This window comes from Nyctereutes procyonoides, unplaced genomic scaffold, assembly GCF_905146905.1.
Source record: "Nyctereutes procyonoides isolate TBG_1078 unplaced genomic scaffold, NYPRO_anot_genome, whole genome shotgun sequence".
Taxonomy (NCBI): domain Eukaryota; kingdom Metazoa; phylum Chordata; class Mammalia; order Carnivora; family Canidae; genus Nyctereutes; species Nyctereutes procyonoides.
In genome coordinates this window covers 2,222,091-2,249,051 of record NW_026575025.1, presented here as the reverse complement: position 1 = coordinate 2,249,051, position 26,961 = coordinate 2,222,091, and the positions used below count along the sequence as shown (strand labels likewise).

The window sequence follows — 26,961 nt, the reverse complement described above, 5'->3', positions numbered from 1 at the left end:
CCAGCTAAGGCTGGAGCAAAGACAGTTGGGAAAAGAGAAACAAACGTAGCCCCAGGCATTATAGAGCCCAAGGTGGAAATCGGACCAGTTTCCACAAATGAGCTCATGGTCTCCAGGGATCAGCCTGCGCGAGTCTGCAAGCAAGGATCAGGGTGCCTTCCCGTGCCTAGGTTGGGAGCACTGGAGGGCAAGGGGAAGTATGGGAAGAGGTGGGCAGGTGGACGCAAAACTCCCAGTGTCCCCCATCCCAGGATACTAACAGGAAGGAAGAGTCCTTCTGGCTAGTGGAGAGGAGGTGGGGAAACAGGAGGGCTTCTGAGAAGAGGTGTCTCATATTCTGAGGGTTCCCAGGAGGCTTTGGGGCTATCACTACCTTGTGAAGATGACTCCGAATGACACTTTCTTAGAGAAGGTGGATAGATGCGTGACTGCCTGAAAGGAGGTTCTAACAGTTGGGTGGTCATTGCAATGTTTCACAGATAAATTTCCGCTGTAAACCATCCTTCCGTGAATCAGGCTCCAGGAACATCCGTGAGGTAAGTGCCTAGGGTAGTTATGGGTAAGGAGGCATTGAGTTTCCCGAGTGGGCTTCTCCACGGTGTCTGTAGAGTGCCACCAGGGGACCCAGCCGCTCTGGGGCTCAGGGACGTGCAGGGCTGAGGCTCTGAGAGGGTCTCAGTGGGGGAAGGCCTGGCCCTGCCTGCAGAACGGGTGAGGCACACTGCCTGCCTCTTGGGCCTCCTCGCTCTCTAGCCCCTCTCACCTCACACACACTTCTGTGGAGAACTTGCTGCGGCCCCACGCCTCCCATTAATATATGGAGGGGTGCAGGCCATGCTTCAGGCTTGTGCCTCTTCCACTCCTCACTCCAGTGATACTCTCCTCCCCCAGCCAACCTTTGTGCGGCACCACTGGGTACACAGACGACGTCAGGATGGCAAGTGTCGGCACTGTGGGAAGGTGAGGCTCTGCCCCTGGGCCTGGACCCCGCAGCCCCCAAGCCTCAGGCCGAGCATCCAGTCTGCCCGTCACTGACACTGTCTCCTGAGTGCAGAGTCCTGGGGCTCACTCCCACTCTGGCTGAGGTGCCCAGTCAGCGCCAAACACTCAGGTCTCTAGATGGAGCAGGAGAGCAGGGAAGAAAGTTACCTTTGGTTCAGTGTATCTGGACTGCCTCGAAGTCGTGGTTGAGCCCTCTGAGAATTTCATAGACTTACTCGTTTGGTCACTGAAGACATTTGTTGAGCACCTGTTGGGTGCTGAACTCGGGGCTAGGTAGTGAGGCCTCTGCCCTTCCTGCAGGAGAGTGTGGCCTGAAGACACACTGTGGGTGGTCTTCCCTGAGTGCAGTGCACGGTGTGGTGGTCACTTGTTCCTTGTGTGCTTCTGGTTTGTATCCCTCAGGAAGCATAGGTTCTAGAAGGTCTTGGGGCCCTGTCTCTTTCCTCTGTTCATTCTCAGTCCCGAGCACAGTGTCTGTCACACGGCAGGCCCTTGATCAATGTGGGATGAACAAGGGAATGAATGTGATAGATGCCTCGAAGCATATACCAGGGGGCCTTGGGGTATGGGCTCAGGAAGGAGGGCATCTGAGCTGGCAGGAGTCAGTTGTGGACCCTTTGCAGCAGATTGCGTATATGCACCCAGCGCCTCGCGGTTAACTTCAGGTTAACCTTGTAGAGTTGTAGGCCGCCCGGCTCCAGGGGCTTATCTTACAGATTTTTTTTTTTCATGTGAAAAAAAAAATGTGCTCAGTTTCCCTGGGGCCCCAACCACCCACTGCCCGCTCCCTACCCTAGGGCTTCCAGCAGAAGTTCACCTTCCACAGCAAGGAGATTGTGGCCATCAGTTGCTCCTGGTGCAAGCAAGCGGTGAGTGGTGCTCACCCCTCCCTTCCCTGGCTGCTCTGGGTGTGTCCCCCCCCCTCCAACAGCTGAGGCCTCAGCTCACCTGCGCCCCCTATTCTCTAGTACCACAGCAAGGTGTCCTGCTTCATGCTGCAGCAGATAGAGGAGCCATGCTCCCTGGGTGTCCACGCTGCTGTGGTCATCCCGCCCACCTGGATCCTCCGTGCCCGCAGGCCCCAGGTGAGTCCTGCCCGCAGCTGTGATACCACCCCCACGCTCGGGCTCTGCCAGCCGCCCCAGCCCACCTTCCTTGTCACCAACACCCGAGCTTTCCTTGCAGAATACCCTCAAGGCAAGCAAGAAGAAAAAGAGAGCATCCTTCAAGAGGAAATCGAGCAAGAAAGGGCCAGAGGTTAGTCCTGGGGCCGGACAGGAAGGGGGAGGGGAACAGGAAAGAGGGGCCTGTTCCTCCAAGTGCCGGGCTCTGGGCCCCTGAGGAAGGTAGGAGACTGTGGCCAGGCCCACCTTGAGGTCTGCCCTGGAGGTGGTTATGGGAGGGGCCACCGCTGAGAACAGGGCGAGGTCTGCCAAGACAGGCTGGAGCCTCATAGTCTCTCCATCTCCAAGGAGGGCCGCTGGAGACCCTTCATCATCAGGCCCACCCCGTCACCCCTCATGAAGCCCCTGCTGGTGTTTGTGAACCCCAAGAGTGGAGGCAACCAGGTACTCACAGCCTGCCCTCTCTGCTGAGAGCCTTGGGGGTTGAGAGGGGGTGGTTCAGGCTCCGCACCCCTCTCTGCTCCTCTCCAACTACTGCTCCCAGGTCCATTGCAGGCTCCTGCCCCATCCCTCTTGCCCAGAGATTCTGAGGAAGTCGGAGTTGGTCTCCACCCCTCGCCCCCTGCTGGGCCTGGTTCCCACAGCCCCATCCTTCGGTCCTCGGGGACCATCTCCCCACCTCAGTCCACCGGCCTCAACTGACCCCTGCCCTGTCCCCCACAGGGCGCTAAGATCATCCAGTCCTTCCTGTGGTATCTCAACCCCCGCCAAGTCTTTGACCTGAGCCAGGGCGGGCCCAAGGAGGCGTAAGTACTTGCTAGGGCTCTGCAGGGATAGTGGCGAGGGCTTGCCGAGCACAGAGGGTGGGGCATACGGACCCTGACGCCCTTCCTGTCTTCTGACTCCAGGCTGGAGATGTACCGCAAAGTGCACAACCTGCGGATCCTGGCGTGTGGAGGTGATGGCACGGTGAGTCCTGCTGCCTCTCCGGGGCCCAAGTCTGGGCCCCACTTAGCTGACCCGGCCTCTCCTGCTCTGCCCCCTCCAGGTCGGCTGGATCCTCTCCACTCTGGACCAGCTGCGCCTAAAGCCACCACCGCCTGTCGCCATCCTGCCCCTGGGCACTGGCAATGACTTGGCCCGTACCCTCAACTGGGGTGGGGTAAGAGCCCACCGGCGGGGAGGGGGCTAGAGCAGGGGCTGTGCAGCTAGGGAGGCCTCTCCTCCCCTCCTCGCCCTCACCCCCCCCCCCCGCCCCAGGCTCAGTTCCCGCCTGTCTCACCAGGGTTACACAGATGAGCCCGTGTCCAAGATCCTGTCGCATGTGGAGGAGGGGAATGTGGTGCAGCTAGACCGCTGGGACCTCCGTGCTGAGCCCAATCCCGATGCGGGGCCTGAGGAGCGGGACGAGGGCGCCACTGACCGTGTAGGTCGCCAGGGCAGGGGGTGAGGGGGTGGGGGGGGCAACGGGGCAACCCCCAGAGCCCTGGTCTGAAGCCCTCCTTCCCACTTGCCGGTTTTGGGGCTTTGGACAAATCTTTTCATTTCTCCTGACTTTGAGCTTATCCTGTATGATGGCAATAATGGTACCCCGTAAGCTAGCTGTTATCAGCCGCTTGGCAAATATTTACTGAATATCTACCGCATGCCAGGTACCATTTTAAGCAGCAATGAAACAAAGTTCCCTGTCCTCACTACAGAATATGGCACTTCGGGAAGAGCCTACAGAATATGGCACTTCGGGAAGAAGTGTCGGCAGGGCTGGAAAGCCAGGGAAGAGAGTGCCAGCAGGGCCCAGGTTGTTTTACATCTGGGGTGCTTGGAAGAGCCCCCAAGGGAGCTGGGAGCCTGAGGGCAGAGCCTGAGGCAGGCTGCGGGCTAGCGGAAGAGCTTTCTGGTGGATCCTGTTAACCATGGAAAAGGCTTTCAAAAATGCATGGGCTGAGCCAGCCTGGTGACCTCTGGCCTGCAGGAGGCCAGAGCAGGGTGGTGGCTGTGAGGCCCAGCCCTCACGCTGGGCCCTTGACCTTTTTGCAGCTGCCCCTGGATGTCTTCAACAACTACTTCAGCCTGGGCTTTGATGCCCATGTCACCCTGGAGTTTCATGAGTCTCGAGGTTGGCAACTACTTGCTAAGAAAGCATTGGGAGTCTGGGGAGGGAAGGACACAGGAGGGTATCCGAGAGGGTCAGAACTTGCCCCCAGCAGTGCCCAGCCCTCACTCCCCACCCTATCCCGGAAGAGCCCCAGCGGGATCAGAATGACTGACTGTCCTGTTTCTTGTCGCCACCCAGAGGCCAACCCGGAGAAATTCAACAGCCGCTTTCGGAATAAGATGTTCTATGCCGGGGTGAGTCTGGGGTGTGCCAGCAACAGCCCCCCCACCCCGCTCCACATCCACTAGTCTACCGCCCATGCCGCCTGCGCACCTGTGTCTGCCAGGCCACAAGGCCCCTGCCGGGCAACGGTGAAAGAAAGTCCCTGTCACCAGATGGTGACGCCCTCTCTCTCCCACAGACAGCCTTCTCCGACTTCCTGATGGGCAGCTCCAAGGACTTGGCCAAGCACATCCGAGTGGTGGTAAGTGGCCAAGCTGGCAGGCAGAGTGGGTGGGCCCAGTGGGGAGGGAGGCCGCCTTGGCGCGGGTATATACCCTACACTCACCCCTGTTCCTGCCTCCAGTGTGACGGAACTGACCTGACCCCCAAGATTCAGGACCTGAAACCCCAGTGCATTGTTTTCCTGAATATCCCCAGGTGAGCAGGGGAGGGCTTTGTGTGCCCGGAGGCCTCCATCCTGTGAGATGGTCCTCTGAAAGCCCTTGTGTTGCCTTCCCCTCCAGGTACTGTGCAGGCACCATGCCCTGGGGCCACCCTGGGGAGCACCATGACTTTGAGCCCCAGCGGCATGATGATGGCTACCTCGAGGTCATTGGCTTTACCATGACGTCCCTGGTGAGTGGGCCAGCATGGAAACTGCCTGGACTCTGGCTCTGTCCCCACAGTGACCAGGAGGAAGGATTGGGTGGGGGATGGGAAATCACCAAACTTCCCCTCACTGGCCAAGATGGGAGAATTCATGCTCTTCTCCCTGCCTGGGGTCTTGCCCTCCCTCCCTCCCTCTGATCAGGCTCTCACTACCTGCCCCCCCCCCCCCAACTGGGGTCTTGTCCTCCTTCTGCTCTCTGTCTGGGGGTGGGGGGGCACTGTCCCTGTGTTCCCTGGCCAGAGCATCCTTGGGGGGAACAGAGCTTGGGGCCCCACTACTCCCTGCCCGGGCTCCTGACCTGAGCCTTCCCGGCCCACAGGCAGCACTGCAGGTGGGTGGGCACGGCGAGCGGTTGACACAGTGCCGCGAGGTGGTGCTCACTACGTCCAAGGCCATCCCGGTGCAGGTGGATGGCGAGCCCTGCAAGCTCGCAGCCTCGCGCATCCGCATCGCCCTGCGCAACCAGGCCACCATGGTGCAGAAGGCCAAGCGGCGGAGTGCCGCCCCCCTGCATAGCGAGTATGTTCCCCTCCCAGCCACCACATGCCCTGGGGCCCGAGGCCAGACTCTGCCCCTCCCTCGAGCCTTGGTTTCCCCAGCTGGAAAGAGGGCCAACAGCCCCTCTGCCTCGGGGAGGCTGGGCAGGGCCCCTTGGTCTGGTGCCTGGCCAAGGACCTTCCTGAGTGCTCTCTCACCGCCTGCACCTCAGCCAGCAGCCCGTGCCTGAGCAGCTGCGGATCCAGGTGAGCCGAGTCAGCATGCACGACTACGAGGCCCTGCATTACGACAAGGAGCAGCTCAAGGAGGCCTGTGAGTGGCAGGCAGGGTGGGGGTGGCAAGGAGCTGCTAGGTGCCCTGAGGACAGGCCAGGGGGGCACGGCCAGCTGCTGATGGCCTGCTCTGTCCTCCAGCCGTGCCGCTGGGCACCGTGGTGGTCCCGGGAGACAGCGACCTAGAGCTCTGCCGTGCCCACATCGAGAGGCTCCAGCAGGTGAGGGGGCCGGGAGCCTCCCCTGCGTGCGCCTGCCTGCTCTGGTCTTTTCTCTGCCAACTCCCGGCCTTGACTTCTCTCAGCAGGAGCCCGAAGGTGCTGGAGCCAAGTCCCCCACCTGTCAGAAACTGTCCCCCAAGTGGTGCTTCCTAGATGGTGAGTGGCCCTGAAGGACCAGCTCCTGGCAGTCCTAGGCTGTATCCTGCCCTCTCCCACAGGGCTCCTGGTTGGGCAGCAGGGTACCCGGGCCTGGGTAAGGTCTCCTGTGCCCTCCGACAGCTTTCTGCCTCCCCCACAGCCACCACTGCCAGCCGCTTCTACAGGATCGACCGGGCCCAGGTAAGCACTCGCCATTGTCCATCCACCGCTAGTTCCAGGCCACCCGGGGACCCCATCCCTTCGGCCTGCACTTCCACACATGGGCTTTCCCATTGTCACACTGTGTAGTGCCTGCACACCCGCTCCTATTCACGGACAGGGTGGAAGCACGCTGCTCACGGGAGAAGGGAACTGACATGCCCAGGAGAGACTGGCTAGGTGGGTGCGAGGGCTGTGGAGCATGGCTACCACCCAGGAAGACACAGGTGCCAGGTGACCTGGGTAAAGGCTTAGCTGCAGGAAGGAGCTAGGAAGGCAAGGAGGAGACTGGCCAGGCCCCCTCCCCTGGCTTCCAGTGTTCATACTCCCTGCAGAAGCTTTTCCGGGTCTGCTGGCCTTGCTGCATCCGCGCCCCCACCATCGTCGGCTACCCTGGGGGGTCCTGACTCTCGGCCCCTGACCTCCCCACCCACAGGAACACCTCAACTACGTGACCGAGATTGCACAGGACGAGATTTATATCTTGGACCCAGAGCTGCTGGGGGCATCTGCCCGGCCTGACCTCCCAACCCCCACTTCCCCTCTCCCCACATCCCCCTGCTCACCCACGCTCCGGTGAGTCCCGGGTCTCCTCTGGCCCCCTGGCTCGAAACCCCACCTACAAGCCAGTAGCTCCTGAAGTCCTGCCTGCGGCGCCAGGCACAGACACCAGACGCACGTCCAGTGTCCAGCTAGCTGCCAGTTCCCCACGGCTCCTCCCTGGCTGGGTCATTGGCAGAGAACCAAACCTGGCCAAAGCCCAGCTGACCCCCCCCCCCCGGGGAAGTGGCATCACCATACACCCTGCTGCGCCGGCCAAAGCCCTGGGCTCCCTGTCTCACGTGTCCACCGCACACGCCCCCAGCCCCCCACATCTGAGCACCGCAGCCCAAGCCTTGGCCCCCAGCCTCCCCTCCATCCCCACTGCCCACCACCCGTGGCCTTCAGGCCTCAGGGCCTCAAGCGTGCCCACCTCTGCACGTTCCTTGCCTCAGACACAACCCCCTCCCTGTACCTCACTGAGCTCCCCGCTCCACTCAGACCTCAGCTTAGGGGTTTCCTCCCCAGAGAAGTTTTCCCAGGAACCCTGGCTGCAGTTGTGAGATCCCACTACCCCGTCTGGTGTTCTTCTTGACCCTTCCCACCTGGAGAAGGCCTTATTTATTTGTTGACTTGTCTGTCTCTCTGACTAGAATGTAAGCTCCGTGAGAGCAAGCTCTCCGTGTCTTGTCCCTGCTGTATCGCCAGCACCTAGCACGGCACCTGCTAGGCACCTGCTATGTAGGAGGCACTCAATAAACTGTTGAAAGAACACAGGGCGCCCCCTGCTTGGGGCAGGGAGGGTGACAGGCTGGGCCTGTGCTGTCACTGGGTCCCATCTCATCCTGCTCTGCTTGCAGGTCACTGCCAGGGGACGCAGTGCCCCCCAAAGGTGAGGCCTCTCCCTTCTCCCTTGGTCCTGGGAAGGGCGGGGGGGACCCACACACACCCTCCCACAATCACAGCCCCGAGGCTGGCATGGTCATGCCACCTAGCCCTCGGCAGGCGCACCCCGGCAGGCCCACATCCCCGCCCAGGGTGTCTGTGCACCACCCCGGGCCGGGCCTCAGCCCCAGAGCGTAATGGGCGGGTGTTCCCTGCAGGTGAAGAGCTGATTGAGGCTGCCAAGAGGAACAACTTCTGTAAGGTACTAGCGCAGGGCCAGGGCCCGTCTTCTCCCCACGGCGACCCTGAGATACGTGCCCTGTGGGGCAGGGCCTCCAGGTGGGGCTGAATTAGCCTGTTCCAAGCTGTCATCATCTGTCATTGTCCAGCCCTCTCTAGGGTCTCCATGGTGACTGTCCCTGTCCCACCCCCAGCGACCTTTCACAGCGGCTTCCTAGCACAGTCTGTCCCTAGTGCTCAGAAAAGAGCGAGTCCTAGAGGAACTACGGGCTCAAGGCCTTGGTGGCCAGTGCTCCCCAGGAACCCATGGGTGCCTGGGATGGGAGAAGCCCAGTGTGTCTCCCCTGCAGCCCAGAAAGTCCCCCGGAGGGATGATGTGTGCGAGCACACTCATCTCAGGCGTGCGGCCTCTGTGAGGTGGGGACATTTCTGTGGCTGGCGGGAGGGTGGTCCTGAGGAGCCCCAGCCCTGCTCTGCCTCCTGCCCTCAGCTCCAGGAGCTGCACCGAGCGGGGGGTGACCTCATGCACCGGGACGAGCAGAGCCGCACGCTCCTGCACCACGCGGTCAGCACGGGCAGCAAGGAAGTGGTCCGCTACCTCCTGGACCACGGTGAGCTTGCCACTAGGGTCCCCGGGGCCAGGGGCCAGGCGGGAGACCACCAGGCGTCTCTGACCTCCCCCTCCCCTCTCCTCCAGCCCCCCCAGAGATCCTTGATGCTGTGGAGGAGAAGTGAGTATCTGGGCAGGGCCAGACCCTGGTCGCCCTGGAAACTGCCCTGTCCCCATCTAGCCCCTCCCACTTGGCTGGTCAGAGCCTGTAAACCCTTCCAGGCCACATCCGCCCTGCCCTTGCCCCCAACGGCCCTGAGCTTCCTCTTCTGTCTGACTGCCCTCTGGCGACAGACCAGAGGGCCCCAGGACAGGATGGGGGTCCACGGCCAGCCCCTCTTTCCACAGTGGGGAGACGTGTCTGCACCAGGCGGCAGCCCTGGGCCAGCGCACCATCTGCCACTACATCGTGGAGGCTGGGGCCTCTCTCATGAAGACAGACCAGCAGGTGAGCAGACCAGCAGGGAGTCTACGCAGCACAAAGCAGCCCTTTCCCGACGGAGGACTGGAAGCTTCCAGGCTGTCCTTCAGTCACTGCTGTCCAGACCCTGAGAAGCCTCAGCCTGCGGTGGGGGGAGGGGGGGCGAGGGGGGTAGCCTGTGACTGGCTGTCGTTTGAAGCTTTTCCTTTCCTCACTGGTGACCTGGAGGGAAGGTCCCCTCCCCTCTCCTAAGCATGTTGGGGCCAACAGGTCCCTGAACTGATGGCAGCTCCCCCCTCATCCAGGGCGACACTCCCCGGCAGCGGGCCGAGAAGGCTCAGGACACGGAGCTGGCTGCCTACCTGGAGAACCGGCAGCACTACCAGATGATCCAGCGGGAGGACCAAGAGACGGCCGTGTAGCTGTGAGGCCAGCGCCGGGCAGCAGGAGGGACAGGGCCAGCCGGAGGAGGAGCCCCCTCATCGCCCACCGCACTGCCACATTCCAGTCGGACTGCCACGGGGGGACCCAGGCCCCAGGGAAGGAGCCCCGTGCTGCCCCCTGAGGAGCCACCCGGGCTCAGGGCTGGGCTCTGAGGAGCTGGGGGACCTCACCTGCCCCCGAGGCCTCAGACTGACCCAGGGCTGACAGGGGAACAAGAAACTGGACTGGGCCGGGCAGGCCTTTGGGAGCCTGGGGCTGGACAGCCCTCCCCCTCCTGCAGCGGGTGCCCTCCCTGGGGTTTAGGGGTGGGGGGGCAGCAGGGTTTGGGGCCCTAGTGGGGAGCCTTCGGGAAGAGGCTTCCTAAGCCATCTGGTCCCTTAGGGGCCTGGCTCTGAGCGTGCTGGCAGCTTGGGCCCTCTCTCCCGCCCAGTCCCCACTCTCCCCGGGGCTTCCTTCTGGAACCACAGAGCCTGCTGCATTTGCCTGCCCGCTGCCCTGCTTGGCGCCTACCCTGGTGACCCACCCCCTGCACTCCAGTCATTTCATCCCCGCTGACTGTGTGGCCTGGGGATTGGAGTGGGGCTCTCATGGTGACATGTTTACAGCTGGGTGTGACTCAGTAAAGTGGATTTTTTTCCTTTCTGCTCTTCTTTTCTTGTGGAGGAGGTCTTCCAGGAGCAGTGGGGTCTGGATGGGGGGTTGGGGGGCCCGGGACTGGCCACCCTGGACCCAGACCCTTTTCTGGGGGAGACCTGGCTCTTGCTTGGGGGAGGGGTCTCTGGCCTGCCCGGGGCCTGACCTCGGCCTGGCGGCCTAGCTCGGCGGGGCCCAGGGGAGGAGCTGATTTCCTCTCGCTTCCCGCTTCCCGCAGGGACGGTAACAATGAAAGTGAAAGAGAGGTGGGGCGGGGGGCGAGGCCCAGATTCTCCGGCCCCGCGGCCCCGCGGCCTAGGGCAAGCCCCCTCCCCCAGGCCTCAGCGGCTCTCGCTGTTTAGGGGCTCGGCGAGGCGACCCCGAAGGCCCCCGGTCGGAAGGGGTGGGCGCTTGCTGCGGCCGGTCTGGAACTTCTCAGACGGCTCTTGTCAGCTCCGAGCCTCACCGGCTCCAGGCCCGGGTCCCCTCCCGCTCCCGCCCCCGAGCCCGAGCGCCTCCTCTGGGGCCCCCGAACGCTGCGCGGGGCGTCCCGGGCACACTCGGGGCGGCGCCCCTTCCCGGCGGCGGCGGGGACGCGGCGGGCCGGCCCTCGACGGGGTTAAACAGGCCTCGGGGCCGGGCCGCACCGAGGCTGGGACGCTGCTGGCGGGCCGAGCGCCGGACCCGGACCCCGGGGCTCCGAGCCCCCTCCAAGCCGCGCCGCGGGCAGGGGCGGCGGCGGCCAGCTGGGGCCGGGGCAGCCGGGGCAGCCGGGGCAGCCGGGGCCGGACGGGGGCCTGGGGCCGGGAGACCCCGGGCTCGCAAGTGGGGCGCGGGCGGAGCCCGTCGTCGGAGCGCGGACGGCCCGGGCGGGGCGAGCGGGGTGCGGGACCCGCGGCGGGAAGCGGGGCTGGAAGCGCCGCGGGCGCGGGGCGGGAGCGGAGGCGGGCACGCCGGGGTCGGGGGCGGCGCGGGTTTGAGGGGAGGGGGCGGGGCGGGTCCTTCGTCGGGGGGGTGCGGGGGGCGGGGAGGGGGCGGGGGCCCATGTGACCGGCTCAGACCGGTTCTGGAGACAAAAGGGGCCGCGGCGGCCGGAGCGGGACGGGCCCGGCGCGGGAGGGAGCGCAGCACCGCGGGCAGCGAGCGAGTGAGCGCGCGGGGCCCCTCGCCCCCGGGCCCCAGCCGAGCCGCCGCCCCGAGGCGGGCTGGGGGTCTGGGCCGCGTGCGGGCCGTGCGCCCCGGCTGGCGGCGAGGGGCCGACCCCACAGCCCTCCCGCCGCCGCCGCGGCCCGTGGGCCTGGGGAGTGGGGCGGGGGCGGGAGGGGCGCGCGCGGCCCCCCGTGGGGAAGGGGGCGGGCGGGGGCCCTGACCCGACCTGTCCCCGCAGGATGCAGCTCCGAGGCTTCCTCCTCCTCGCCCTCCTCACCCTGCTGGCGCTCCCCGCCGCGGTGGCCAAAAAGAAAGGTGATCTGGGGTGTGGGGGCTTGCCGGAGGGCTGGAGACGCGCGGCGCGGCCGGGACCCCGGGAAGCCGCCCCCGGGTGAGTCTGAGCTCCGTTCCCCGTGCGTCCTAGACAAAGTGAAAAAGGGCGGCCCGGGGAGCGAGTGCGCGGAGTGGACCTGGGGGCCCTGCACCCCCAGCAGCAAGGACTGCGGCGTGGGTTTCCGCGAGGGTACCTGCGGGGCCCAGACCCAGCGCATCCGGTGCCGGGTGCCTTGCAACTGGAAGAAGGAGTTCGGAGGTGAGGTGGGGCGCCCGCGGAGGGCAGGAGAGGGGGGCGCAGCCTCCCCGAAGCGTGGGCGGCCCGTGGCCTCCAGCCACGGGCTGCGCAGGTCTGACCCCGGGCGCTCTCCCGCCAGCGGACTGCAAGTACAAGTTTGAGAACTGGGGGGCGTGTGACGGGGGCTCGGGCACCAAAGCCCGCCAAGGCACCCTCAAGAAGGCGCGGTACAATGCCCAGTGCCAGGAGACCATCCGCGTGACCAAGCCCTGCACCCCCAAGACCAAAGCCAAGGCCAAAGGTCAGAGACGCGGGGAGGGTGTGAGGTCATTGCGGGAGGGGTGGGGGGAGGCGCGGGGGCGCTGCCACCGCCCGGGAAGGGGAAAGGTTAAGGCTGAGGTTTTGGACGGTGGCGAGTGGCTTGACAGCCTTGCCCCGGGTGTCCCCGTCTGTAGAGATCCCTTAGGTGAGCACGGGCGGAGTGCGGGTGGCCCACAGAAGGTGCTCGGGACTTAGAAGACCCTCTGGCCCAGGTGGAAGTACAGACAAGCTCTGTTCTGCGGGAGCATCTTGCTTAGGATTCGGGGAAGCCGTCCTGGAAGGGCCTGGCTTTGTCGTCTGTGCAGCCCGAGGGAACCCGCGGTCAGCGTGGGTCCCTTTCTGGTATTAGAGGGACCTCCCGGCCACACTTGCCCCCGGCCCTCGGCTCATTCCTGATTCACAGCAGCCCAGAGAGGCCACCGGGCAGGGGCGAATCCGCCCACCGCTCCGGGCAGGAGGTGGGGGCCGGGGCTGCGGGGCCCCCAGCCGGGAGGTTTGGGGAGCCCAGCGAAAGCGGAGGTCGGCGTGGGGCAGCTCCTGCACCAACATGGCTGCGCTCCCCACCGGCGGCCGCTGAGCAAGAGCCACTAGGGGGCAGAGTCTTCCCCCCATGTATATACCCGGGTCCCTGCCAGGGCACCCCAACTCTGCTAACACCTTATTTCTTGCTTGTTTTACAGCCAAGAAAGGGAAGGGAAAGGAGTAGCAGCCAGGTCTGGATGCCCAGGAGCCCGGGGCCGGTGCCCTCCCTCCCGCAGGCCCAGGATCTAACTACCAGTGCCTTTTGTCTCCTCGTTAGCTTTATCAATCATACCCTGCTTCTTCCCTTTCATTCCTCCACCAGCACCCTCAAGTGTCCCCGACGGGGAGGGACAGGGGATTGCGGACAGCTTGAGCCTCCTGCCCCAGAGGGATGTGATTCCCGGTACCCCCTTTTGTTCTTCCCCACAAAGATGCCATTACTAAGAAATAAATAAACCGTCGTTTTTTGTTTTTCCCAATAAAAGCTTTTCCTTTAATATATAAAAGCCCCAACCCAGGGAGTTTGCTGTGGTAATTTGTAGGGGCAGGAACTTGTGAAGGAAAGGCAAGGCTGGAGGAGCTGTGGCTTTCAGGGGGGTTGGGGGCTTGGCGGTGAGTGCTCCCCAGAGCTCATGGATAAAGCAGAATGGTTATGAAAATTGCTTCCAGGGCCCCTCCTCACTCCTGAAAGGGTGCCCCCATCAGGTCCCCTGAGCCCTTCCATGTGGTCTTTCCAGGGGGCCATACCAGGGGCTGGGAGAGAACCCAGAAGGCTCGTGAGAACTGACACTCCTCATCTCAGCCAAAGGTCCTTTGGTACAGCCCAACTACCACTAGAAGGTTCTGTCTACTGGGAGGGAAGAAATGGGGGCTGCTTGCCTGTGCCGTGCCCACTGTCACTGAGGCTTGTGTGGGTCAAGTCGGCCCATTCTCCCCCAAGCCCCGGGCCTCCCTCACACTCTGCAGAAGCCTGCTGGGAGGGCTCTTAAGAATCTGGTGGGCCTCTGCTCAGCATGGGACCGCAGGAAGCCAGGCCTCCGTTCCTGAGTGTTGAGACCCTGACCCCCCGGCTGCCCCATCCTGACCGTGACTAGGGCCGTGCTGTGGGAGGATGAGGGAGGGCGGGGTGCCCAAGAGCCCACTCCACCTAGCCTCCAGCTAACCCACCTGCCCACCCAACCAGGGCCTGGCTGAGTACTGCAGCAAGGGGAGATCTCTGCCCCTGGGATGGGACCTGGGAGGAGGGGCTGGGCCTACATGCGGGGTGCAGCAGGGAGAAAGCACCAACTACAGCAGAATGGGGGGCCCCACCCTTCCACCCCCTTCCCAAGCCTCCTCTCCCAAGCACTGGCTCCTCTGCTCCTCCCAAGGGGATCCTGGGCTTTTGCTCCCCCTCCAGACGTCCATTCTTCCAGCCATGCTGGTTGGTCACAGTGGGGCAGGCGCCCCAGAAGGCCAGTGCCCCCCCAGCTCCCTGAGGCAGGGCGACGGAGGCGGGCCAGGCAGTTTTGGCTTCGGACGCTTCTGGGGCTGACCCTCCTCAGCCTGAGCGGAGATCTGGTCTCTCTGAATCCAGCCAGAGGTTCTTCCTGAGACTCACGGGGTCTTGGGGACCTCAGTTCTCCTCCTCGGTGAACATGGACGCGGAGAGATGCTTCCAAATCTCTCCCTGAACAGCCACGTGAGCGACCACGCAGCCCAGCACACACTCGTGACCACCAGCACCTTCTGTGGCCCCCCTGCCACCTACCTGGCAGTGCCGATGTTCCGATACTGGCACAGCAGCAGGTGCCGGAAGGTCTTTTTAAAGGTGGCATTGCAGAGAGCGTAGCAGGCCGGGTTGATGGTGCTGTTGACGTAGCAGAGCCAGTAGCCGATGGACCACACCGTGTCAGGAATGCAGCTCCGGCAAAAGGTGTTCACCAGGACCATGACGTTGTAGGGCGTCCAGGTGAGGATGAAGGCCAGCAGGATGGCAAAGATGGTCCGCGTCACCTTGCGCTCCCGGGCCGCCATCTGCCGCTTCTTGCGCACCTGGTTGCGGGCAATGCTGGCGAACTTGCGGGCCACGTTGGCCGCCGGACGCATGCCGGCCGGCGTGGCAGGAACGATCTCGATGGCTGTCACACACTCGTTGCCTGTCTGCTTCGTCACAATCTGGATCTTGGACCATTTGGATGCTGGGTTGAGGGCCCGCGGCTGTAGGGGCGGGGCGGGCATGGCAGGCGTGGTGGCCTCCGTGGTGGACAGCTCCGTGGCTGGTCGTTCCTTGGTGTTGTGCGTGGCGCTGCCGGAGCTGGACTCATTGGAAGTGTCCTTGTCGGCCACGGGGCGCGGCGGCGGGGGCAGCACGGGGGGAGGCGCCTCCTCCAGCTTCCCGTTGCGCAGCTCCTCTTGCGCCGCCTCCCCCGGCGGGGGTTTCTTGATGCTCTGCTTCATCAGGGGGCTCTTGAGGAAGGCCAGGGTCTTGGCCTTCTTCTCCTTCGGGCCCTCGGGCCGGTGCTTGTGCACTCGGCTGCGACTGGCCAGGGAGATGTGAATGTAGAGCACCGTCATGATGACCACGGGCAGGTAGAAGGCAGCGATGGCTGTGCCGAAGGTCACCGCTGGGTTGGACAGGAACTGGATGAAGCACTGGTTGTCTGGCACTGTCCGCTTGCCCACCACAAACTGCCAGAACAAGATGGCAGGTGCCCAGAGCACGAAGGACAGGACCCAGGCAGCGGCGATCATGAGGCCTGCCATCTTGGTGGTGCGCCGGGCGGGGTAGGTGAGGGGCTTGGTGACGCAGAAGTACCGGTCAAAGCTGATGATGAGAAGGTTCATGACAGAAGCATTGCTCACCACGTAGTCCAGGGCCAGCCACAGGTCGCAGACCACGGCGCCCAGGGGCCAGTAGCCCTTGATGATGTACACGGTGTAGAGGTTCATGGAGAAAGCGCCGATGATGAGGTCGGCGCATGCCAGGCTGAACAGGAAGTAGTTGTTGACCGTCTGCAGCTGCCTGTTGACCTTGATAGACAGCATCACCAGGATGTTGCCCACAACAGTCACCAGGCTCAAAGAGCCCGTCACCGTGGCGATGAATATCATCTCCACCGTCTCGTAGCGGTTATGGGCCGACGTGACCAGGCGGACGGACTGGTTGCCCGAGCTGCCATTGACTGGTGTGAAGTTGGCCATCCTGCTCGGCGGAAGTGGGCGCCGGTGTCTGGAGGAGGAAGGAGAGAGAGGAAAGGGTGAGCCGTGTCGAAGCGCTTTAGAGAGGTAACTCGAGGCCGCCGAGGGACACCATCCTGCCGGGCCGCAGAGAATCTGTCCCCTCACTCTCCCGCTCGTGTCTTCAGCCAGTCACCGTGGTCTGAGCGCCTGCTGCGCACAAGCACCGTCCCGGGTGCCCGCGTTACAGGAGTGAAAGAGACACGCGCGGCCCCCGCTCTCGAGGAGCTTACAGTCTGGCCAGGGCAGACAGATGAACACGCGAGCAACCAAACAAGTGCTAGAAGGAAAACAAGGCAGGGCCACAGCAGAGTGGGTGAATCAGAGGACAGACTGGGACGCTTCCTTGCTGGGAGATCAGTGAAGGCCTCTCCAAGGAGGTGATCTGGACGATGGCAAGGAGGCGGCCATGCGAAGAGCTGCAGAGGCGGCTTAGTCAGGGCCAATGGCCAGAGCAAAGGGCCTGGGGCACATGCGGGGCACAGACAGAAGGCCAGTGTGTGCGGGGCCCAGAGAAGCAATGGGGAGGGCTCCAGTCAGCACGTGGCTCTGGGCAGAAGTGTTCATTCATTCACATCCTCCGTCATTTTGTAACCAAACATTATCAGAGAACCTGTCCTCCATCCTTCCAGGAGGCACTGAGGACACAGGCGAGAATACATATTAGCAGCTGACACTGTCTACTACGGGGCCGACACTTCCTGTACTTTCTATAAATATTAACCGATTTCTTCCCCCCAACAAGTCTGTGAGGTAGAAACCTTTATTTCTCACTACTTCCAGATGAGGAAATCGAGGCACAGAGATGTTCAGTAACCTGCCCAAGTCTCCACGAGTCCTTAATATTGTGTTGCTGTCCCAGAGCTAAGGGTTCCGTCAGAGGGAGGCCCAAAGAGCCGCAAGAGCCAGTGATCCCACCTTGGTGGGGAAGGATCCTGGGGTGACCAGGGGTGCCCTGGAGTGGGGAACTTCAAGGATGAGGAGGAGAGTGCCATGTGAGGGGCCAGGGGGTGCCCACCACTGCAGCATCCCCTCCCTGAGCTCCCCCTGCCAGCCCCAGGACAGGGGGCTCAGTGCTGGGCAGTAGGTTCATGACCTCATGGCCAGGGGCCGAGGACCCCGAGTCATCAGAGGCCGAAAGGAGGGCCTGTCAGCTGTGGAAAGATGCGCATGGCTTCCAAGGGGCCAGAGCCAGGCCTCCGTCCAACTGGGAACCCAAAGGAACCCAGCGTGTCCCAGAGGGAAGAGGGGGGAACGCTGCAGGGGAGCCTGGGGCCAGCTCAGGGGCACCTCCTGGCTCACCAGCACACATGGGGGTCCCCCAGCTAACCCCGCCCCCAGCCTGCATCCCCTTCCCACCCAGGTTCTTCATCTCTCCCCCGCCTTCCTCTCCATACACGTGAGAGAGGCCCACGCCCAGTGCGCTGTGCCAGGGCAGCCGTTCAGCCCTGCCTCCTTCACACCCGCCAACACGCGCACCATTACACACGCACACAGGCCCCAGCCCAGCCCCGCCAGCCCCGCGCACTGCCGTATACACAGCGTCTGTGTGTGAGAGAGAGGCAGAGGCAGCCAGTGTGGAGGAAGGAGCACTCACCCTGCAGCCCAGGCTCCAAGGCCAGCAGGGTTGTGGCTGTAGAGCAGCCACCTCACCTTCAGGCCCCTCTCTCATTTGCAAAATAGAGAGGACTGGGTCCTGGGGCCCCTCCCAAGCAGCTATGGGGATCAGGAACTAAACTTTCCATCTGCAGCATGAAAAAAAATGCACCAGAGGCTGGAGGCGAGTGCCAGGGTGACCCTCGTGGCCTGGCAGTTCACGTTCCAGGGTGACCCTCCTGGCCTGGCAGTTCACGTTCGCCTGTCCAAATCCCTGGTTCTCAGGAGGAGAGGCTCAAAGAGTGGTGTTGCCACCTCCAAGGTCACAAAGGAGTCAAGGGCAAAGACTAAATGCCACCCTCTCTGGGGGCTCGGACAGCCCACTTTTGGGCTTTGAGAGCTTCAGGTGCCACCTCTGAGCTGGGAGGCAGAAGCAGCGGCTGCAGAGGCTGCCCTCCCCTGGCAGGTGCAAGCAGGTGCAGAGAGCGGGAGGCCTCCGTCCGCAGGCTCCAAGGAAGCCTCGCTTTAGCCTCCCCGGGGCCAAGACGCAGGCCAGCGAGATGGAAACGGGACTGGAGGGGCCAAATATGAAAAACATAATAGCCCTTGTTCATTGAGTGTTAACTATGAGCCGGGAATCCCTCTGAGCTTTTTATGTAGATTATCTGGTTTAATCCTTACAGGAGCCTGAGAAGGCAGGTACTGTTAGCATCCCCATCTCACTGATGTAAGTATCTTCTGACAGATGAGGATAATGTTAATTAAGTTGCCCAAAGCCATCCAGTGTGTAAGCGGGGAGGAAGGGGGGGGATTAGAATCCAGGAGTCCCCTTCTCAACCTCAACCTGTCTCAGGCTGATTTCCTGTCTCTGCCGTCCAGTGCTCCAAACGGAAGAACTAAGGGTCCCCCCCTCCCTGCCGGCTCCCCCCACTTAGCTTTCTCAGAAGAGAAGAGACCTCTCATCTCCATCTGGGGGCATCTTGTCTCCAAGGCGGCGGCAGGTGGTTTAGTCCTGCTCTGGATCCGCTTCGGGAAGCTGCCAGCCGCAGAAAGGGCGAGGCCTGGTGTTTCCCAGCCTCCCGCCGCCCATCCTTCTGGACCCCTTGGGTTTCCCGCAGACATCCTGACAGCAACCCTCTCTGGGGTGTTTCTCTGCCATCCAGGCCCGCCCGAGATCTGGGGAGGCAAGCAGCCCCTGCCCAGGGCTGTGCACACCGCTAGATGGCAATGTCGAGCCCCGGTGCCAGCTCCGGACAGCAGCTCTCCGCCACCGCCCCCAACTCCAACGCGACCGAGAGCGCAGAAGCTCCAGGGCAGGGCCGCCCCCGGGAAGGACGTGGATCCCCCCCCCCACTTCTTGCCTGCCCCTGCCCGGGGGCTGCCCTAGGCTCCGCGCGGGTTCGCCGGTGGGAAAGTTAGGGGCGCGCGGCTTCCACTCGGCCCCGCGGAGGGACGTGTGGGCGGGAAGGCGAGCGCGAGTTCTGTTTGTGTGTGATTACCGGAGAGCGCGAGTAGAAGCGAGTAGCTGTCTGCATGTGCGTGTGTGCGCGCTCGGCCACGCCTGGATACCGGTGTGCCCGTGTGCGCGTGAGCAGGCCCGTGCCATGTGGACACGTGCTTGTGCTTGCGTGTGCGGGCCGGGGGGATGCGCGCGAGTCGGGTTAAGCGCGCACCTGTGAGTTGGGGCGCAGGAGCCAATGCAAGGCCCACGATCGGCGACCTGCCCGGGTCTGAACGGCCCTGCCGGGAGGCTCGGCTCGGACTTTCGCAGAGAAGATCGAGTCTAGAGCCAGTGTCTGGATTGTGCCCCGCTCGTGGGTGGGGAAGGGTCGTGGCCAGACTACAACCCGAGCTGCAAGGGGCCCCCTGACCTTGGGGCATCGTATTAGCCAGCGCCCAGTTGGTGTCTGCACCCCAACGCGGCGATGTGGCGACCCAGCCTGAGACTGACTTCTGTCAAAGGGCCGCTGCTAGAGTCGCCTTACAGGACACCGGGCTCAGCCTTATGGCCAAAGGGTGCCCAGTCTGCCTGGGGTGGGGGTGGGGCGGGATTGTACCGCAGCACCCCCAAACCGGGGAGGCCCAGCCAGGGCTTAGGTCAGTTGAGTGTTGAGTGTGAGATTCTTGCCCTCCCACACTTCTAACCCTGCACCCCGCCAGAGAGGCACCGTCTGGACCCAGCGGCTAGGGTGGGCACCCGGTTTCTCAAGCCCTGGACCTGGGCGGACCTCGAGGGCCCGGTTGGGGGTTATTTTGGGCTCATCCGCAGGCTCCTCCAGGCCCCCGGCCCGGTGGATGGGGCCCTGGCTCCCCGGTGCCCCGCCCTCCCCCCAACCCCCTAGCGCGCAGTTCCTGCAGCCTCTGGGCGTGGGCACCGTGCTTTCCCGGGTTCTGGAGCCCCCCCCTTTTCCGGACGAGAAGGAGCGCGTGCTCTGGACGCCGTGGGGAGGGGGTTGGGGTGTGGGTTCTTAGGCATTCACTCCAGGGCTCCGGGAGGGCTGTGGCCCCGGATCCGTCCCTGGGGCGGGGAGAAGAGACTCCGGAGTTCACAGGAGGGAGAAGGGGCTCAGGGGATCTGGCATCGACACTGCACCTGACACTTCCGCCACTGGGCTCCGGGCTGGGCTCCGCTCTCCCGGGCTCGCAGCCTGGGCAACGGCAGGGGGTAGTCCTGGAGTGGGGGAGGGGCGCCAGGCCGGGTAGGGGTTTTCCGTCGGGGTTCAAGGTCGCGGATGGAGGACTTCAGGTACCGGAGTGGGCCGGCGGCGCCGGGGGCGGGGGGCGGGGAGACGGGCGGGAAAAAGGCTCCTGAGGCTCCAGCGCCTGGCGCCCTCCTGAGCTGCGGGTGGGAAGGCTGGGACGCGGGGTCCCGCCCCCGACGGCTGCCCCGGGCGCCCTGAGGGCTGTGGGCCAGCACCCCTCCCCCGACCTCCTGAATGTCCGTCCATTCCTTCCCAGGGGCGCACCTGGAGAAGCTCCCGAGACTCCGGGTCTTCCCTCCCGCGGGGCCCCTCACCCCCGGGCCCTGTGCAGCTCCCAGCACCGCGCTCGTGCCCAGAGGAGCCTGGGGCCCCGTCCCGGGGGGACCCGCCTCCGGGGAGCCTCGGAGGGTCCGGGAGCCCCGGGTCCTTCTCCCGCAACCGAGTCCCGCCGCCCCCGCGCCGCCGCGGAGTCACTTACCAGACACCTCCGCCCCGGTCCCCTCGCACCTGACAGACGGCGGGACCAGCGGGCGGCCCGCGGGCCGGGGGCGGGGACGGGGTGCCGAGGGGCGGCCCCTGCTCCGCCCGCAGCTCCCGGCGCTGTGGCTTCGACTCGCGCTCACGCTCGCACTTTTCCCCGAGCCGCGTGATGTCACGGGGAGGCAGCCAATCCTGGTGGGGCCGCGCCGCCCGCCCCGGGCCGGCCACCCAACTGCGACGCGCGGGGGGCACCACCCGGGGCGTCGGGGACCCCGACTACGGCGCCCCTCCCGGGAGCCGGCCGGCAGCTCCGCGCTCGGCCACGGCGGGGGCACCGCCCACGGTGGGCAGTGCGGCTTAGCGGGGGGCGCTGCCCTCCCGGGAGGCTGGGCTGGGGGCGGGGTGGGGTGTCCGCGTTGTCATGGGGACGCGGCGCCCCCTCGCGGGCTGGGGAGGGAGCTGGCAGTCCCGTCTGGCTGCGCTCTCCGCCTCCGCTCTGACCGAGCACCCGGGACCTGGAGGTGGGGTCGCGCCTCGCCGGGCCGCACTCTCCGCAGGGTCCCGCTCACACGGGGGCCTCGGAGGCGCGAACGCTTGACCCCAACAAGAGGTCACGGGTGGGTGGGGTCGGCTCGGTCGCCACGGTTCCGTCGGGGCAGGGAGCCGGGCGCTGGCAGTTTGCAGCCCCAGGGCCGCCAGTCCGGCGGCCGGGCTGCGGGAGAAGAGGGGCGCCGTCGGGGCCGGGGAAGGAGCTGGAGAGAGAAGGCAGGCAACAGTCCGCCGGCGAGAGAGGAGCCCGCCCATCGCACACAACCCTGGCCCGGCCCCCCACCCCCGCCGCCCGGCTCCCCGCTCCCGCCCTCCAGGCGGGGAAAGGGTGCGCGTCCCCGTCCTCCCTCCAGCCGCGGGTGGGACGCGCCGCCTATCCAGCCGCGGCCTAGAGGGCGAGTTCACCGATGCCTGTGAGGGGAAGCCGAGTGCCCAAGGTCACCCGGGGCGGAGCCGGGAACGGGACCTCAGGGCGAGCAGCCGGTCTCTTGAGGTGTCCGGGAACCGCACGGGTCGGGGCCTGGGGACTTGGGGCCTTGCCTGTGCGGAGCGGGAGGGCCCGGGAGTCCGCGGCGGGGGCGCCCGCGGGACCGAGGCGGGTGGCTTCAGCACCTCGGAGAGCTCCGCCTCGTCCCTGACCTTGCCCGCTCGCTCCGCTCCACCAGGCACCCGCGATTCGGCCTCCATCCGAGACGGCCCTTCCAGGGGTCCGCCCGCCAGGGTCGGGGGTGTCCCCCCCGCCCAGGCCCTGAGGCCTGTCACCCCAAACTCTTTGAGCGCAAACATCCGGTTAACCTTAAGACCGCCGGTTCCTTTTCTCAGAAAAACAACCCGGGTCCCGGCCCTCCACCCTCCCGCAGGAACCGGGCGAGGGGCTGTGAGGGGGCGGCGGGGGCGGGTAGGGCAGTGGAGGGGAGGCTGCAGGAGCTGACGGGGGGGGGGGCGGCAGGAGGAAACTGGGGCAGGAGCCAGCGCTGCGGGGCTTTGGGTGTGGAGTTCTCCACGCTGAAGGAGGAGGTCGGCCCTGGTGCTCCCGAAGGCGGCTGGGATTGGCTGTCTAGGCTTAGAGCGAGAAGCCTTGTCCTTTGTGCGAATGATCTGATCTCCCCGGAGCCTAACCAAGGACGAAAGAAGCTATTGTTCTTGCCCCCACTTCACAGATGTGGAAACTGGGCTCAGTTGGTTCATAAGACAATAGGTGACAGTCCTGCCCTTGTTCCACTTTGCCATCTCTCTCATAGGGTCCAGGAGAGGGTGGTGCTGCCAAAGGGGGAACTGTGGTGTGCCCGTGAATGGGGAGGGGAGATGGTGGCCAGATGCTTATAAAGTCAAACAGAGGAAACAAGCCAGGCCAAGGACAGGAGGCCACAGACACCAGAGATGTCTCAAACTACTGCCTTGAGTTCTTCCAGAAACTTTCAGGCAAAGCTGCTCCAGTTTCCCTGAAATCCTTACCATGGGGTAGGTAGGGTTGACCCCTCCAATCCCAGACCCAAAAGTGGAACTGAGTTGGGAACCGGGGCACAGTTTTGTCTTTACTGCCCGCCTTCCACCCAAAGGTGAGAGGGGCGGGGGAAGTACGTGGGTGGAGGGCTTGCAGTGGGGCAATCCTTCCGTCCTTCAATGAGTAGCTCAAATCCCACCTCTTCAAAGAAGGCTGGCTCTAACCATTCTGCTGCTCTCTGACCTAGAATGACTCAAAACTACAGTTCCAAGTAACTTTAAGAAGTTACATAACACAAGCCCTATATCCTACTACAAGGGAAGAAAGTGAAACAAAGGCAAGTGGCTTGCCCAAGGTCATACAGCTAGCTGGCTGAGGTCTTTTAGTCCAGAATCCACTCATAATTTTCTAGAAAATCCTAGGGTTCATAACTATGTAATAGCTCTTCACACTGCTTTTTTTTCCCCCCACACTGTTTTGTATTACTTGCTTGCCCATTTAATCTTTTGGTTTTATCTCTGTTGGGACTGTAATTCTACACGCTCCATAGCATCTGCAACAGAGCTGACACAAGAGACAGTTAAGAAATAGCTGCTGCTGGGGCACCTGGGTGGCTCAGTCGGCTGAGTGTCTGCTTTTGGCTCAGGTGGTGATCTCAGGGTTCTGGATGGAGTCCTGCCTGGGGCTCCCTGCTCAGCAGGTCCCTCTAACCCCCAACTCATGCTCATTTGCTCTTAAATAAATCATAAAAAGAGAAATGGCTGTTGCTGGCAAAAATGCCTGGGTTGGCCCTGTCTTCCCTGTATACTTCTCTAAGAGTTGGGGCAAATATCCTCCTCCCACTTCCTAACTGGCTTGAAACTCAACGTGGCAAAGGCCCACGACTACGGCAGGCCCTTCAGCCAGTGTACTAAGGATACAAGGTAAAGGGGAACTCAAACAGCCAGCAAGTGGCTTCTCTGAAGAATGCCTGTAGACAAGACCACGCTCTGCCTGGCCAGTCCAGACACCCATCATGGGTGGTTTCCAGAGACTAAGGAGGATCCAGCCTTTTGGCCAGTTACATTTTCATTCCAGACCCCCCAGTCCTGGTAGGAAGCAGTCAGGATGAGTGATTTCCCATCATCTCTACCTACCTGTCACTGTTAAAGCTGCCCCAATCCTTAATGGGGGCCTGGGGGGAAGCAGGAAGTGGTGGTATGTAGAGACGTGGTATGCAGAGACCTGGTATGACGCACACGTGGCCGCCCTCACCTGACTGGCAGCTTCTGCTGAGGTGACAGACAGGGCTCCCCACATAGGACAGCAGCACCAAAGACAGAGCCTGACTGACAGAACCTGGGCCCAGCTTAGTTCAGTGACCCTCCTCTCCCCCCGCAGCACCCACCCCCTCCATCTTCCACAGAAACAAACAGAGAGGAGCCTGGTGAGGGGCATGTCATCATTTTAATGATGTAGATCTTTGGTGTTTCCCTCATTAGCAGTCAGACTATCCCCTCTCCTCCCACCACAATGTTTCTATGATGAGTTACAAACTGAAAAGAAATCACATTTTCATACTAAAAACAAAATAATCAGAGCCTTGATTTCTCCACTAGAAACTACACGTACAGTTCAAGATTCCACATGCAACACCTTAAGTCACAGACCGAGACCTCACACTCTGACCTGGAGTCTCATCCCCTCCCCCAGCCTGGGGCTGGCTTTGGCCTGGGCTCATGGAATACTGCCACCCACAGGTGCTGCTCAGAGGGCCGGGGGGTGGGGTGGGGCAGGGGGAGAGCTTGGTGGACAAGCCCTGGGGGCTGGCCAGCCTACACCCCCCACTCCTGAGTGAGGACCTGCCCACCATCCCTTGACCCCATCCTGTATCAGACAAGCAGGCTGCCCCCTTCACTCCATGGCTGTCCCCTATTAGTAAGTGCAGGAAGTTCCTGTCCTCAGGAATCTGGGAGCCTGGCCTGACCCCTGACTGTGGTCTCTGTGGGGTAAGATGATAGAGACAGGGTGAAGCTCTGGAAGGCTCAGAGATGGAGGTGGTTCCTGGGGGCCAGGCTGCTCCTCCTGCTCTTGGGCTCCTGGTGGCTCTGCCCATGCAACAGGTAGACAGGGCAAAGCTGCCCCACTGGCCACTGTCCAGAACGGTTTGGCCCAGATCTGGAAGACAGTTCACCCTTCTGGGGCTCTCTGCCCAGGGGTGAGTCTCTTAAGCCATGTTTCTAGGAGAAAGGGGAGGTTCATGGCAGGGATACCCACTTCCTCCTCCATTCACACGGAGCACAGCAGTATGGCTCTCCTGGGCTCCAGATCCTGGAAGGTTCTAGCCCCCCGAGGCAAGCCTTGCCCATTCGACTGCCTCATGCCCACTGCCTCTGACTTCCTCTCGACCCCCCAACCCTCTTGCTCCTGTTCCCTGATGCAGCCCGCAGCTCTTCCGCGTGTACAGTTCCCAGTCAGCTGTGAGGTCCGGTTTCTGCTCAGCGGTTCGAGGGGGAAGCACCAGTGCACACATGTGTCTCTACCTGTTCCGTGGCTCCCTGCTGGGGCCTGCAGCTTCCCCCCTGCTGCTGCCACCACCATCAGCAAGGTGGTTGTTACTGGTCAGGTCGCAGTGCAGCGTTGGTCCTTCGGTGCCAGGAAGGGGGAGAGGGGCAGGGACAGGGGAGGAAGAGGGCAGGGGTGGCAGGGGCGGCTGGGGCGGCTCTCGCCCGGGGGCACCAGGCTGGTCCCAGGAGGCTGTCCGGGGGCTCAGGCCCCGCTCCGCCAGCTGCCCAGGCTCTGGGAGCAGTCCCCGAGAGGCGGAGGGCCGGGGCGAGGAGGCGCGGGCGGCCGCAGGCTCAGCGCCCGTCTGGGAGCCGCGGTGGATGCGGTGGCTGACGATGATGCTGTTGCCGAAGCCGCCCATGGAGGCCATAGTGGTGCTCTGCTCCCGCTGCACCACGGCCGTCATGCCCCCTTCTGCCATCAGCCGCTGGATCCTGCTGAGGGCATCCTCCCCGCTCGCACCGGAGTCTGAGCCTTCGCCTGGAAGGTAGGGAGCACAAGACAGGGGGAGTTGGGCACTGATAGGGGCCACTGAGGCAGGCAGGCAGACCACCGTGAGGAGGAGCTGGGGGGAGTCTCTGCTAAAAGCAGAAACAAGAAGGGTCCAACTCCCTCCTTCTGAGACTGATTCAGAGACTTGAAAGCCAGATAAGACTCCTCAAAAATGGTCATAATTCCCATTTCTGTTTTACTGGCGGGGAAACTGAGGCTGAGGATGGAAGGTGGTGGCTGAGGCCACCCAGCCAGTTAAGAAGCAGAGCTAGACCAGAAGGCAGGTGTCTGGCTTCAACCCTTCTGGCAGGAGTAACCAAACGGGTGAAGGTGCTGGGGTGGACACATATGGCTTGCTCAGCCTGCCCTCTCCCTGTCCTGGGGAACGGGGGCCCGGGCCCAGGGGACGGAGTGCTGCCTGGTACGTGGAAAGAGAGGGCAACCCACAGGCGTGGCCCAAAGGCAGAGTCTGCTCTGCTTCATTTCAAAGCTGTGCTATCTTCCCTCAGTGTTGTTCTATTTACTTCCTAAAAGCCCACGAGGAAGACAGGATTTTTAACTGTTCCCTAGAAGGCATTCGGTCTCCTCTTTCCCCACCAGCTTTCACAGGCTGTTTCCCATTTACTGTTCTCCTTGGGCTGGGCTGGATGCCTGATACTCTCATCTTTCCCCAGAGACAGCCAACTGCCCAGGCCTGAGGATTCAGCCCACATCTCCAGGGAAGGAGAGAAGGTTCTGGCCCAGATCTGTTCCACTCACTAGCTGTGTGACCTTGGACAAGTCCCTTACCATCCACCTCCCTCAGTTTCCAGACTTTGGAAGAGGGATGAAAAGATCCAGCACGCACAGTGCTGGGCTGAGGAAATGAGGTAATGGGCAGAGCAGGGACTTCACAGCGACTGCAGTGATCCACCTGGGGGCTGGGAGTGGGGCTACATCCTGAGGGACCCTCCCCTCTGCTTGTGCGCGGCTCTCGGACTGACCCTGCCTGTGGGCAGCTATGATCAAGGCCCCCGGGGCTGCCGGGGCTGGCGCTACCTATCAATTTATTTCCTTTGGCTACTTGCTGGACAGTTTGGGATTTTGCAGATTTGGGGGCGCTGATGGTAAGGATTTTTCTTTTTTGGGTACTTATTGT

At 63.1% G+C, this 26,961-nt stretch overlaps 4 protein-coding genes across 23 annotated transcripts in view; 2 read left to right on the top strand and 2 right to left on the bottom strand.

The window, feature by feature from the left end:
- Positions 1–10,243, top strand: part of DGKZ (diacylglycerol kinase zeta) — a 40,921-nt gene extending 30,678 nt beyond the window's left edge. For 6 of the 13 annotated variants that reach the window (XM_055310177.1, XM_055310168.1, XM_055310194.1 and 3 more), the window contains exons 5-31: positions 480–536; positions 892–960; positions 1,800–1,871; positions 1,971–2,087; positions 2,188–2,259; positions 2,475–2,570; positions 2,850–2,932; positions 3,035–3,095; positions 3,175–3,288; positions 3,412–3,552; positions 4,164–4,242; positions 4,420–4,475; positions 4,643–4,705; positions 4,808–4,881; positions 4,968–5,079; positions 5,433–5,632; positions 5,823–5,923; positions 6,025–6,104; positions 6,191–6,260; positions 6,403–6,443; positions 6,898–7,037; positions 7,862–7,893; positions 8,105–8,148; positions 8,617–8,737; positions 8,824–8,857; positions 9,085–9,184; positions 9,463–10,243. In XM_055310177.1, coding sequence (XP_055166152.1) covers positions 480–536; positions 892–960; positions 1,800–1,871; positions 1,971–2,087; positions 2,188–2,259; positions 2,475–2,570; positions 2,850–2,932; positions 3,035–3,095; positions 3,175–3,288; positions 3,412–3,552; positions 4,164–4,242; positions 4,420–4,475; positions 4,643–4,705; positions 4,808–4,881; positions 4,968–5,079; positions 5,433–5,632; positions 5,823–5,923; positions 6,025–6,104; positions 6,191–6,260; positions 6,403–6,443; positions 6,898–7,037; positions 7,862–7,893; positions 8,105–8,148; positions 8,617–8,737; positions 8,824–8,857; positions 9,085–9,184; positions 9,463–9,579 — 2,346 coding nt within the window. In that variant the 3' untranslated portion in view covers positions 9,580–10,243. Of the gene's footprint in view, positions 1–479; positions 537–891; positions 961–1,799; positions 1,872–1,970; positions 2,088–2,187; positions 2,260–2,474; positions 2,571–2,849; positions 2,933–3,034; positions 3,096–3,174; positions 3,289–3,411; positions 3,553–4,163; positions 4,243–4,419; positions 4,476–4,642; positions 4,706–4,807; positions 4,882–4,967; positions 5,080–5,432; positions 5,633–5,822; positions 5,924–6,024; positions 6,105–6,187; positions 6,261–6,402; positions 6,444–6,897; positions 7,038–7,861; positions 7,894–8,104; positions 8,149–8,616; positions 8,738–8,823; positions 8,858–9,084; positions 9,185–9,462 lie in introns of all 13 variants that reach the window. The other 7 variants (XM_055310173.1, XM_055310165.1, XM_055310182.1 and 4 more) reach the window with 2 other exon arrangements.
- A 238-nt stretch (positions 10,244–10,481) lies between these two features.
- On the top strand, positions 10,482–13,310 carry MDK (midkine). 2 transcript variants are annotated; one of them, XM_055310214.1, is made up of 5 exons: positions 10,482–10,500; positions 11,622–11,698; positions 11,808–11,975; positions 12,094–12,255; positions 12,956–13,310. In XM_055310214.1, exons 1-5 carry the CDS (start codon positions 10,484–10,486, stop codon positions 12,979–12,981), a joined length of 450 nt encoding a protein of 149 aa, XP_055166189.1. In that variant the 5' UTR covers positions 10,482–10,483; the 3' UTR covers positions 12,982–13,310. The 2 variants fall into 2 exon arrangements, with proteins under 2 accessions (XP_055166189.1, XP_055166194.1); XM_055310219.1 differs by lacking the exon at positions 10,482–10,500 and adding an exon at positions 11,291–11,381.
- Positions 13,311–13,444: 134 nt separating this feature from the next.
- Positions 13,445–16,819, bottom strand: CHRM4 (cholinergic receptor muscarinic 4). Its single transcript, XM_055310211.1, has one exon. It carries the CDS (start codon positions 15,978–15,980, stop codon positions 14,544–14,546), a length of 1,437 nt encoding a protein of 478 aa, XP_055166186.1. The 5' UTR covers positions 15,981–16,819; the 3' UTR covers positions 13,445–14,543.
- Positions 16,820–24,214: 7,395 nt separating this feature from the next.
- AMBRA1 (autophagy and beclin 1 regulator 1) overlaps positions 24,215–26,961 on the bottom strand; it is a 172,481-nt gene continuing 169,734 nt past the window's right edge. For all 7 annotated transcript variants that reach the window (XM_055310902.1, XM_055310912.1, XM_055310877.1 and 4 more), the window contains one exon: positions 24,215–25,811. In XM_055310902.1, coding sequence (XP_055166877.1) covers positions 25,306–25,811 — 506 coding nt within the window. In that variant the 3' untranslated portion in view covers positions 24,215–25,305. The remainder of the gene's footprint in view (positions 25,812–26,961) is intronic.